This window comes from Sitophilus oryzae, unplaced genomic scaffold (genome assembly GCF_002938485.1).
Source record: "Sitophilus oryzae breed Bouriz unplaced genomic scaffold, Soryzae_2.0 scaffold_1107_pilon_pilon, whole genome shotgun sequence".
Taxonomy (NCBI): Eukaryota; Metazoa; Arthropoda; class Insecta; order Coleoptera; family Curculionidae; genus Sitophilus; species Sitophilus oryzae.
The window spans coordinates 401,794-415,579 of NW_022145735.1; the positions used below are offsets into that span (position 1 = coordinate 401,794).

A 13,786-nucleotide genomic window follows, 5' to 3' on the forward strand; every position below is an offset into this window, starting at 1 on the left:
GGAGACTGCGTGCTAATAGGAAGTTTTTAAGTTTAAAAAATGTTGACTTTGCATAATTCGTTCTAAGTTTAACTTCCTCATCGCAGTCCCATCGTTCATTGATCATGGCACCCAGATATTTAAATCGTGGAACTCGCTCTATAATATTTCCATCCACGGTCAACGCGGTATTGATTGTAGGCGGGCGTCCTATTACCATAAGTTTGGTCTTGGCAGCGTTGATTTTAAGACCGAAAAGATTTCCCATGTCCCCTATCTTATTTATTATTTGCTGGAGATCCTCTAAAGTTGGTGCTAGTATTGCCGTATCATCTGCATATCTTATATTGTTAATTCTTCTTCTTCTTCAAATGCCTTCTTCGTTGCGAAGGTTGGCAATCATCAGTGCTATACGTATTCGTGACACAGCCGACCGAAATAGTTGGTTTGTGGTGCACCCGAACCAGTCACGTAAGTTTCTCATCCATGAGTGGCGCCTTCTTCCTACACTTCTCTTTCCTTGAATTTTTCCTTGTAATATCAGTTGAAGTAGGTGGTACTTTTCTCCTCTCATGACGTGTCCAAGGTACTGAAGTTTACGCTTTTTTACCGTTATAATAATTTCTTTTTCCATTTTTATTCTTTTCAGGATTTCCATGTTGGTCACTTTATTGGTCCATTGTTAATTGGAACTCCGTTAATCTTAATTCCTCCACTTTCTCCTTCCAGGGCCATTTGAAATATTTTTTCGACGTATATATTAAAAAGTATTGGTGACAGTATACAGCCCTGGCGGACTCCTTGACACACATTGAAGGTGTCTGTGGGTAAATTTTTGTTAACTCTTATCTCCGCGGTTTGGTTCCAATATAGTTCCTGTATGATTCTAATGTCTTTGGCGTCTATTCCTATCTCGAGCAGTCTGTTTAGGAGAATATCGTGTTTAACGTTGTCGAAAGCCTTCTGATAATCTATGAAGCACACAAAGACATCTTGGCGTTGATCATAACATTTCTGGATTAGTAGCTTGATTGAAAACAAAGCCTCCGATTGGTACCCAGCCCCTTGATGAAGCCGAACTGTCTCTCCGCTTTTTTCTTCACGTTTCGAGTATATACGAGCACGCATGACTCGAAGAAAAAGTTTCAGAACATGACTCATTAGACTTATAAGTCTGTAGTCACTACAGTCTTTTGGATATGCCTTTTTGGGAATTGTTATAAAAGTTGATTTTAGCCAGTCGTTTGGAATTTTACCCGTATCGTATATTCGATTGAATAGATATGTGAGATGCTTTGAGTCAAATATTTTAAGAACTTCTGCATGTACGTTGTCATGACCGGGGCTTTTTCGATTTTTCATAGCTTTCATAGCATGCTGAACTTCATGAATGTGTGCACCTATTTGCAATGAAACTTCTTACTAACAGCTATAAAACTAAAGAACTTGAAGAACATGTTTGAAAAAGTGTAGTTTAAAATGTTGAAAGAGTAATAAATAAAAGTTAATAAATAATATAATTTGATTTGATTTAACCAGGTTTGAATTAAAATGGCCGTCTGTCCGTCTGAGGGCTCCATTCGGGTACCTCTATCCATGTGCCGAGTTTGGTTCCAATCGACCCATAATTGAGAAAAATCCTGATGATTTCGTCCATTTAGAGGCATCGGTCTCCAATTATGCCGAAATCGACCCACATTTTTCTTCAATATCAAATCCTTAGTCCCACTTGTCCCACCCTGATGAAGATGTAAACGAAACGTCGTATCCAACTTTGCAGGATGAGACCGTGTGCACTGTGCGTCGCGCACGGTGTGTCGCTCACGTTTTGACGTTTCTTACGTCAAAACTCTCAAAAATAAAGCTGTTCTGTCAAAAATAAAGCTGTCAAAAATAAAGTTGCTCAAAATGACGCTTCTTACGTCAAAACTCACTGCCACAGTGACACGTGTCGTACACGGTCAAGTTGGTCTTGGTCCAATCTATGAGTGTCAGTGATTAAAGTCAGTCAGTGCGCACTGCAACTGAGCACTTTCTGCAAGAGTGTGTGAAGCAATTGATTAAAATGAATTAAAAAAACATGATAATGTGGCAACATAGGTAGTAGATTAAATTTACAATAAAGAAAACCCACGAAAGATCCAATAGTACTCAAACTTTAGACAAATAGTTATTTTTTATACAAGACGATAAAATGGTATTTTATCGTCGACCGAAAAGATTAATTCACGAGCGATGAAATCGCGAGTGAATTATTTTCGGGAGCCACTAATGCAATTTTATCGTCGTGTGTAAAACAATATTCTTTTTCCATAGCGAGTTACGCTTTAAAAAATATTCAGAAATTATTATTTCAAGGAACTGATTACGAGTAGAAAAAATATTGTGCTGGGTTGGCGTTGGTTTCTATGTAATTTGACAAATAAATAAAGCTGTCTCTTTAGTTGTCAGTTTTGAGTCAATATTTTTTAATTCTCTTTCGTGTCGATTGCTGATTGAATTGGAGCCAGAAATGGCTCAAAACGAAATAAGTAAATTAGCAACAGATATTCAGGCTGAGGCGACAAACGCTATATCCAAACTACTTCCATTTAAATCCCGAATAACTTATGAAAAGGAATACAAAAATTTTCAAAAATGGAAGCAATTAAAAAACGTGCGTGTAGAAATAAAGTTTTTAACCCATCCTCGCTGTTAAAGTATCATTTAATCTACCCTGGCGGTTAAAGTACTATTTTATCTACTATTTTTGTTAGATATAAGGCAATTTTAACAGTTGCTATGGAAAAAATATAATTAATATAGGTATTATTATTATTTATGCCTTACCCCATTAAATTTAATCCCCTTTTCACCACTCCAGTACCGATAAAACAAGTCATAACCATCCCCCGAAGTACTTGTCCCCATTTTACTAACCATCACTTCCTGGCACCAAATATCACAAACCACAACCCCCCAAAACTTCCAAATCGCCTCACACCATCAGCCCCATCGAAATACTTTATTCTAATTCTTCGTCCGACTTAGATGTTTCATTGACGCCAATGTGTTTCACCGCTTGTCTCCCAACGACCGCTTCGCCTAGCTATTGCTATCGGCATCGAGTCCGCAACTACAACTGACAACAATTCGCCGGCGAATTTTTCAAGATTGACCCGCGCTGCCCGCTTACCGAATATTTGATGCGCTCGCGAGTAGATGTAAACACGGTCAGGATTTTAGCGCTGCGGGTGATAATACGTATGCGGTTGCTAAAGTTTAAAGTAGCTTCAAGTGGAGTTAAAATTAGATTTTGGAATGTTTTATTTTATATGTAGAGACGCTTTATTAGTTTAGTTGGGTTTACTTCTCTATATAAAACCGTTTCTGCTGGAGCATCTCAAACAGTAGTAATATGACTTTTCAATGACAGTGACGCATAGATAAAGGAAACAAGTTTAGATTGAAAAGTGCCCATAAGGACAATGTAAATGCAATTCTTAAGGTGGGTATTCACTTGCAACAAAACACTCTGAACGAACCAAACGCGCCGCGCACTCCAAACAATCTGCAACAAAACATTTTCCGGGCGCGCTCTGAACGACCTGCAACAAAACATTTTGCGTGGAGCGTTCCGCCTGTTTGCGGTGTTCGCTGCGTTCCCACCAGTAATCAGTGTTAGTGTGTTTGTCGACATGTATGCATCTGATATTACCATAGCAGCTGGTGCTTTTTTAATTATAGAGTAACAAATATAGAAAATAATATTAGCGAGTAACAAAAAAGAGAAAAAAAGGAAAGAACGAAAAATTTGGGCAAGACGCCTCTTTATGCGCCGTCAAAATGTGGCCTTACTTAGTGACCTCTAGATTATATGCATATGAAAAATTTTACAAGGATGGCTGCAGAAGATTTTGAGAATCTAATATGCTTAGTAGGTCCTAGTTGCGGTGCACCCTATATTATTAGCAATTGCCACCCAAGCATCATGCTTCTTTAATTTGTTATAATATGTCCCTTTTGTCGGGTCCCATAAAATAGACTGCTTCTCAAACTCATCAATTAACTCTAAACACTTTTCTTTGTTCTACTCCATAGCTAGGTACAGTTTAAAAACACCCCAAACACAACGAACGTTCAAAACTGCCGTATCCACTGAACACCGGCCAACGAACAAATTCTTTTGAGCAAATCCCGTTTACCGACAAGCTTCGGAAAATGTTTGGCGCTCTCGGTTCGGTTCGGCGCAACGTACTGACTACACAAACTTGTTACAGCGCGCGCGGCGCATTTGGTTCGTTCGGAGTGTTTTGTTGCAAGTGAATACCCACCTTAAAGGTCTGTGTAAATTTGTGTACTCAGTACGTTGCGCCGAACCGAACCGAACGCGCCAAACATTTTCCGAAGCTTGTCGGTAAACGGGATTTGCTCAAAAGAATTTGTTCGTTGGCCGGTGTTCAGTGGATACGGCAGTTTTGAACGTTCGTTGTGTTTGTGGTGCTTTTAAACTGTGCCTAGCTATGGAGTGGAACAAAGAAAAGTGTTTAGAGTTAATTGATGAGTTTGAAAGGCGGCCTATTTTATTAAATTTATAATTAATTATTAAATTAATTAAATTCTTCTTATGCATATAATCTAGGTCACTAAGAGAGGCCATATTATATTGACAGCGCAAAAAGGGGCGTCTTGCCTACATTTTTCGTCCTTTCCTTTTTTTCTCTTTTTTGTTACCCGCTAATGCCTCTATAATTAAAAAAAAGCACCAGCGGCTATGGTAATATCAGATGCATCCATGTCGACAAACACACTAACATTGATTACTGGTGGGAACGCAGCGAACACCTCAAACACGCGGAACGCTCGGCGCAAAAATCGTTCGGCTCCCGGAAAATGTTTTGTTGCAGATTGTTTGGAGTGCGCGGCGCGTTTGGTTTGTTCGGAGTGTTTTGTTGCAAGTGAATACGCACCTTTACAACGGTCGCTCTCCAAAGTTTTTGATAATTTCGGAGCGGTTCGTCTTTTTCCGGAATTATGTCGCAAAATATTATTTATTCAAATTTATGATTATTTTTTTAATTTTTTAAATAAAATACAGTGTGTTGCATATAAGAAACTTTATTTTATATAAGGACATGTATGGAATACCTATGAAACATTGAAAATCGATGTTATGCCACGATCCACGATAGTTTTTGCAGTTCACAGTTCACACAGCTTTTTAAGCTTTTAATGCCACTTTTTTACAATTATCACGGGTTTGAGTAAATAAAATTTAAATTAAACTCACAAGATAGCAATAATTACTTTGAAAATGAACGCTTTAAACACTTTTCGGTATTTTTTCAATGAGGGCAGTTTAAATTTTGAAAGATTTTATAATTTTTGAAGATTTGGACTTTGACAAGAGAAAATTATTTCTGTTCTTGTTTACGGTTGTTCTTAGCAACCGCTATAACAACGCCAGATCTTCGTACAACGTATGCACCCTAAAACAATTATAAGTTTTGGCGGGAAGCCGAGCATTCCAACCTAAAGTTGTTTCCTTTATCTATGGGTTTACTTTTGCATTTAAAGCCATCTCTGCTGGAGCAACTATCAATAAACAATAATAATATGACTTTTCAATGACAATGACATTTTTAAAATAATAACTACTATTTCATAGGTGTGTTGATGAGGATCAAAAGCAAAGGCTAGAAGTATGTCTAATATATCCAATTAAAATAAAGCTATTGAGATGAATCAAAAAACAAACTATGGAGAAAAGATATACCTTGATGATAAAGCAGTTTTTATTTTATTTTTTACCTAGTTAAACCGCTCCACAGGGTGTTTCAAACTTTCGACGAAATAACTTTATTTTTTCTGTCAAAATTAAAACCCTACTTTTTTAGAATTCGTGGAAATTTTGTTGGCAGAATTTATTTGGAATGTAAAAATGCCATAAAAAAGTTGAAATGCAAATTAGAATACGTATATTCCTGTCGAGTGGCTACAAACAGAAATATAGCGATTACGTCAGCAAAATCTAGTCGTACCACCGTCTACAAATACTGTACCGTGCAGAAAGTCAACATCAGCAATGTACATTAGGGATGGCAGCTCTTTAAGGACAGTCGATATACATATAAATAACAATAAATATTATCCTTGAAAAATTTGATATTCTTGAACCTTGTTTCTTAATATTCTAAAATTATTGATTTTCTTGGGATTTAGATTCGGGAAAAACGCTCTTTAAGTTTTCATTTGGTTTTTCATTATCTTTATTTGGTTCTTAAAACAAAACGTTTCGGCTAACATTATAGCCTTCATCATGTGTTGTGTCAGTGTTTGATATGACACAACACTGATGAAGGCTTGATATGACTGTGTTATTATGACACAACACTGATGTCAGCTGTCTGATAAATTGTCAAATTGTCAATTGGCAAAAATGGACTCAGAGAGAACTTTTCAAGAGGAATCAAGTTACGTAGTTAGTTTTTTCTTAATTTTTTGGGATATTTACCAATGTTTCGGTATTTTTAATGGGACACCCTGTATATTTAGTAAGAAATTAATTTGCCTTTTTACTTTTTACAAGCTTTTTAAACACAGAACCAGTATGAGACTATTTTAATAAATATCGACAAAAATCCTAATTTTCATAAATATAGGTATGCTGGATTGGAAAACTTATTCTTAACATTTTTTGCAAAAGATTTTCAGATTTTTTTTTGGTATAGGATCTTTTTAATGCAGAAGTCCATTTATAATATACATTTTTAATTTTTATTTGAGATGGTTTAGCTAATATTCAGTCACTACCACAAATACCTACCAGATTCAATATTCATAATATACCTATGTGTAAATACCAGTAAATTAAAAATCGCTTAGATTCAAAATCTATATTTGGATATATCGATATTACAAAAATCGACATACATATCCATCCTTACTGTACATGAACACGTACTACTGACGTTCTCCTTGATGTGACTATTTCGCACTTGAATTTAAACAGAGGCAAACTTAGAGGTCAAGGCTGAGATAATAATTGTTGTTGTTTTTTTTTATTTTTGGTCGGAAAATATGTTAAACTCCGAAATATAACTGAAAATTGAGAAAAAAAACAAACGAGTTAAAAACTGATTAAGCAATTAATTTTATGAATACATATTTTATGATATAATGACTAAATTAAAGCGGTATTATACTTAATTTTGTACCATTATCAGTCCCACGAATGCATTAGATCATATTTGTTAATTCATCGCTTAAAAAAATGTTTGCAATTTTTAATAAATGGCATATAAGAATTGGTATTACAGAAATTATAAAATATTGTGATTTCAAAAGCTACTATGACACTGTTTTTTTTTCGACCGTACGGTATACAAAGTATTTTTATTTATATTTATCTTGCTGATTGTATCTGGTTCTTATTAACAGTCACAGCATTGCATAAGAAATCGATTCACTTTAAATTCGCATATATCCGCAATAATTTTAGCATACAAATAAGCTAGCGGTACACTATTTTTGTGTTTGTATTGCAGCAGTATCTATAATCATAACTGAATAATAAATAGAAGTAATTAAAGGTAGGGCAATGTCAATTTTTTCTATATATTTACTGTACCGCTCCATCGATTTGATTTAATCTGTGTCAATAGATATTTCTGACAGCTACAAGTTACGTCTTGATCGATTTAGAGGCACTGACTAATTAATTCTTTCGTGGCGACTTCATATTGACAGATTACTCTGTTAACTACCTGTATTTGATGTATTATGGTCTGAATTTAACGGGACTGGAATAAAAAAAACATATTTTATCCAATATCCACTACTTATACAGACATTACTCCCATACTTACTCACATATGCATACAGGGTCCGGCAATAGTGCGTCGGGCATCTGTAGCTCCTAAAATAAAAAAAAACTTGGGAATTTTCTTTAAGTGCAAAACTAAAGTATGTACTAGGATGTATTTTAGAAAAATATTTTAACTTCTATAGGGTGGCTCAAAAAAGTGTGAGTGGATCGAGATGATTTTTTTTAAATTGAACACCCTGTACTTAGATCGACTTGAGTAAATATATTTCGATAATTTTAGAGATATTAATAAATAAATAAAAATTATGTATTTTTCAGCCTTTCTTAAAAAAATTATTAATAATACAAGAAGTGTCCTGAAATCAAAACTATATTAGATATTTACTTTAGATGGTCTGTTCTTACTTTGCTATAAATATGGAAATCGTAAATGATACAGGATGTTCAAAATTCTACGCCAACTTTCTAAAATATAAAATTATTTTTCTTTGTTTTTTTTTAAATGGAACACCCTGTATATTACTTTTTCAATAGATGGAGAATTAAAAAATGAACATTTTTTGCATTTAGAGTATTTCAAAATTTTTTACGGTTTCGCAGATATTCCCGGTTTTGTATTTCATATGGCATTCTCCACAGTAAATTTTTATCAAAGCCACCCAATGATTTTTCTCTCGTATTTTACCATTGAAAGCGCCATATGAAATAATACTGCGTGTATCCGGAAAACTATTAAAAATTTTGAAATACTTTAAATACAAAAAATGTTCATTTTTTAATTCTCAATCAAATAAAAAAATAATATACAGGGTGTTCCATTTAAAAGAACAAAGAAAAATTATTTTATATTTTTGAAAGTTTGGCGTAAAATATTGAACACCCTGTATGATTTGCGATTACCGTATTTATAGCAAAGTAAGAACAGACCATCTAAAATAAATATCTAATATAGTTTTGATTTCAGAACAGTTCTTGTATTTTTAATATTTTTTTTAAGAAGGGTTGAAAAATATATATTTCTGATTTATTTTTTAATATCTCTGAAACTATCGAAATAGATTTACTCATATCTTAGGATTATGTAAAGTGATCTGAAAGGAAGCCAAAAATGCAATAATATACAATTTTAAAAAAAATTATCCAGATCCACTCACACTTTTTTGAGCCACCCTATAGAAGTTAAAATATTTTCCGGAAATACATCCTCATACATACTTTAGGTTTGCACTTAAACAAAATTCTCAAGTTTTTTATTCTAGGAGCTACAGATGCCCGACGCACCCTGTATAACATAAATTATTATTAAAGAACCCTGTATAAAAGAAATAATAATACACGCGTGAGTTTTTGAAGTTATAACAAACTAGTGTGTTAACTTAATAACTTCAAAGCCACTCCATTTTATAGAAATTATTAAGCCTTATTCATAAATTATATAATAGTTAAACTCATTGCAGATAACGAAAGCAGAAGTCTAGATTTGGTAACAGCATTATTTAACAAATTATACAGCTCAAGCAAAATACCGTCAAATTGGCTTAAATCAACATTTGTAACCCTGCCAAAGAAACCCAACGTCTCACAATGTGATGACTATCGGATGATAAGCCTTATGTCCCATGTCCTCAAAACCTTTTTTAGAATCATCCACACGCTAATCTACAAGAAGTGCAAAAATCAGATGGACAACACCCAGTTTAGCTTCAGAAACGGACTCGGAACGCGTGAAGCACTCTTCTCCCTAAATGTAATGACACAGAGGTGTAGAGACATGAATGTGAATGTATTTTCATGCTTCATAGACTATCGTAAGGCGTTCGACTGTGTTAATCATCAGAAGATGATCAAAATTCTAAGAACAACCGCAGTTGACGAACAAGACCTACGTTTCATATCAGAACTTTATTGGCATCAAACGGCGGTAGTTGAGATTAAGCAGTCAACATCGGAAGATATACAAATCAGACGGGGTGTTCGGCAGGGTTGCGTCTTGTCTCCGCTCCTGTTTAACCTGTACTCGGAGACTATATTTAGAGAAGCACTGGATCGAATCCAGGGCGGAATCAAGTTCAATGGAATCCCAATAAACAATATCAGATATGCCGATGATACGGTTATAATAGCCAACGATATACAAGAACTGCAAAGCATTATAGATTCCTATTAGTCTACTATTGGTCTTTTCTAAGACTCCAATAAATGCACACCTGCGTGTCAAGGGACAAACAATCGAACAAGTGACCTCAATAAAGTATTTAGGAGCTAACATCAATAGTCAGTGTGGCCCCAAAAAGAGAAATATTTTCAAGAATTGAGCAAGCGAGAAAAATCTTCGTGAGAATGAAATCATTTTTTACAAGACGAGACCTCAGTGCGGAACTCAGAACTCGAATGGCCAGATGCTACGTCTTCTCTGTGTTACTCTATGGATGTGAGAGCTGGACACTGGATTCACAGACCGAAAAGAGTATAGAAGCCTTTGAAATGTATATATACAGACGGATGCTGCGAATCTCATGAGTACAAAGGATCACCAATGATGAAGTACTCCAGTGCATGCAGAAACAAAAAGAGATACTGTTTCCATCAAGGAAAGAAAAATGCAATACCTGGGTCATGTGTCATGTGATGAGAGGTGATAGATACGAAATACTGCGCCTCATAATAGAGGGCAAAGGGCAAGGGAAAAGATCAGTAGGAAGACGCCAGAACTCATGGCTAAAAGATTTGAGGAGATGGTTTGAACGCTCGTTTGCGGAAATCTTCCGGGCTGCAGTTTCCAGAGCCACAATTGCCATTTGGATCGCCAACCTTCGGCAGGAGAGGGCGTGATAAGAAGAAGAATTCATAAATTACTAATTCAATTATTTATTTAAATTAACATTAAATTAATTTTTTTGTAGATTCAGAAATTGTAAAACCTTGTATGCCTCCAGATGCTGTCCTTCCATTACTTGAAATAGGCTCTGTCATTACAACGGCTCGCTCTGGAACACTTATAGCACCTTGAATCTTTTTTTGCAATCTATTTTATTGTTGATGGACTCTTCGATATATCCTTCCGCAACCGTTGTAGATCGCCATCTTCCGTGACTTTTTAATGTTGTCATGTTCACACCTGCATTTTTTTGACATGTTTTACTTTCATCCACTCTTCAAACGCCTTGAATCATATACGCCACGTGACTTAGTGCTATGCAACCGTTTTCAGAATTGGTTCCAATGGATGCAAAAATGCATTTCTCTTCGTGGAGAATGAGAATACTTCGAAAAACATTAGTGTTTAAAAGTTATCTATTGTTTTTTTTTCTACCTCTTATTGTAAACCCCCAACTGTAATACCTCTATATGCAAAATAGAAACACAACCGAAAGTTTGCAATTATTCAATTACTACACTATTTTACATATTGCTACATCATTTTAATCCGATTGAAAATATTGTAAATGTTATTCCAAGCATTGGATATTTATTTTTGACGTAATAAATTTAGCGGGTTTTCTTAAGCAAATATTTACATTTTTGCCGGCTTTTAAATCCATAAAGATATATACCGCCAAGCGGCGCGCAGTTTGCTAATCAACGAACTCTAAATATTTATCTTGCGATGGGATAACCCTTTGAATTTATGAGAGAATATCCGATCGACCGTGAAATCATTTCAGTTGAAAAAATAATCAGTCTCTTCTCGCGCTCTGTTATTTTGGATTATTAAAAAAAATAACCTTTATGCAACGTTATCTTAATATGTTCTGTATACAGTTGTTTTCAAAATACAGAGGATCAAAAATTATCAATGCAGTTCATATGAGGACTATAAGTAATTTCAATGTGTCTCAGACATAATATGTTAAAAAATATCACGAAACAAATTTTCTACTGACTCAATAAATCGTGTTTTTATAAACGTTTGTGATTTTTATGTACCTATCTAATAAATTAGGAACTATCGGAAAGCAGAAATAGTCATCTTATCCGATAGTCAAGCAGTTTTAAGAGCAATCAACTCAATAACCATCAATTCGAAGATGGCCAAAGAATGCAAAGAGAAGCTAAACAAATTAGACAAAGAAGATAAAGTCCTCCTACTCTGGGTAGTGAGATGACAATTTCGTACCATAAACTTTGGTACAACTTTGGAACTTGTTTAATACATTCATATGTTGGCGGTAGGGCACCTAGGTTTCGCTTCCAAATAACACGATAGAGCCCAAGTAGCATATTCACGACTTGCGACCACATGTTTACTAAACACAACGTTGGATTAGTTACAAAAAATAGTTAGCTCCGTACCTTGGGTATTAAAATATATGTAAACGTTGTTGTAACGTTATGCCGACGTTGAACTAGTACTACAACTAAGTAAAAGCTTCTGCGACGTCGAATAAACGTTGTCTTGTAACCTTTTTTGCTTAAGTGATCCTTAGGTGATTCGGACAACGTAGTTACAATGTTGGGCAATAAAGAGTTTTCCGACGTCACTTTCAGGACCTATTCCAACGTTATGCAAACGTCGTCTGTTTTACTAATTCCAACGTTGTTTAGATTTCCTTATTCTTACGTTGGTAGGACGTCGAGCCACTACCCTTTTGCAACTGTATTGAACCATAACCTTAAATCTTAAATTTTCACTTCATTGTTCTGTTCAGTCAGAGAGTTCAGTGCTGTTTTTGTTTTTATAAAAAAACTTAATTAAAATGGGACGTAATAAAGGCACATATAAAACTAAATTTAAATATACATCGACATATTACCGATACTTTATTAACTCCCTCGTTTATTTAGAATATAGAGGGCGGCACAAGCTAGACTCTAGGATGACTAAATTAGGCAATCTTGCGACTAGTATACTACCTGTTAAGGCTGAACTGCGACTTTATTAGTCCAGTATGCGACTACTCGAACTACTCCATCTTAATCTCCAAAACAACGAAGTGAAAGCCGCCATATTGTTGAATAAGTAAATGTTTCGTTCCTAAAATAGCAATTCCTGCTTTTTGATTAACTAAATATTTGACCCTAAACAACACGCGGAAACAATTTTTTTTCGACTGCGAATAAATTATTCTCATTTTAGTAATATAACGTTTAATATCATGATAATCAACAGCGAAAATTAAATTACTAGCAAATTTTGAAGAGCTAATAGTGGAAAAAGTTAAAAGTTTGTTAACTCTTTCTACTAACTGAATTTTACTATCACTAATTTTGTCGTTCTGAATGCTTACATTGAAATTAGAGGACCAAACTTTTTTACGCTGATTGAAATGATGAATTGATAATTTCGAGGTTCTCAAAGAAGCTTAATCAAGAAAACCATAGTGCTTCATCAAATCATAACATACCATTCTAAATCTTAGACAAAAGGGCCCATCTTTAATATACATTGCAAATTTAAGAGAACTTGTAAATTGACTAGATCATAATTTATTGAACATGCTTACTAAAAAACCGTTTGGATTAATATATTATGAGCTAAAGAGGTACTTAACGCTCTTGTTACGTATTATTATTTTTCCGAAAAAAAAATGTATGCCTCCAAATGACGCCAAACCTATAATTTATCGTTTTTTTTTTCAATTAACCCGATTATTCTAACAACAGTTATTAGATCAAACAATGGGTAAGTCACAAAACAGGTAGAAATAGCCCCAGACCCATTAATTTTCATCAATTACCATACACGAATAAAAAGACCAAACAAGGCTGAACCGTTAAAAAAATTAAAAGATCGAATTTCTAAGTTAACTCTCAAAAAACGTGATTTAGCAGTGTTGCCAAATAAATCTCATTAAAGAATTCTTATTCTTTTGTTAGAAAAATCAGTTTTCGTTATATTAAAACAGAAATGGTATACAGGGTGATTTATGATCAATGGTCGGTTAGTCGTGTGTTGTTGCTTTCTGCAATTGTAGCTAATGGAACATGGAATGCTTTGTAGATGTAAATTGTATGGGAGGATGTCTTTAAAAGAGGCAAAACATTTTAATTATTTACATT

At 34.6% G+C, this 13,786-nt stretch overlaps 1 protein-coding gene across 11 annotated transcripts in view; it reads right to left on the reverse strand.

Moving 5' to 3' along the window:
- Positions 1–13,786, reverse strand: part of LOC115880989 (tensin-1-like) — a 458,204-nt gene that overhangs the window by 147,440 nt on the left and 296,978 nt on the right. The window contains exon 1 of one of the 11 annotated variants that reach the window (XM_030898381.1): positions 2,809–3,126. The exons of the other annotated variants lie outside the window; for them this stretch is intronic. Within the exon in view, the coding sequence (XP_030754241.1) occupies positions 2,809–2,901 (93 nt within the window). The 5' untranslated portion in view covers positions 2,902–3,126. Of the gene's footprint in view, positions 1–2,808; positions 3,127–13,786 lie in introns of those variants that run through there. 11 annotated transcript variants of the gene reach the window in all.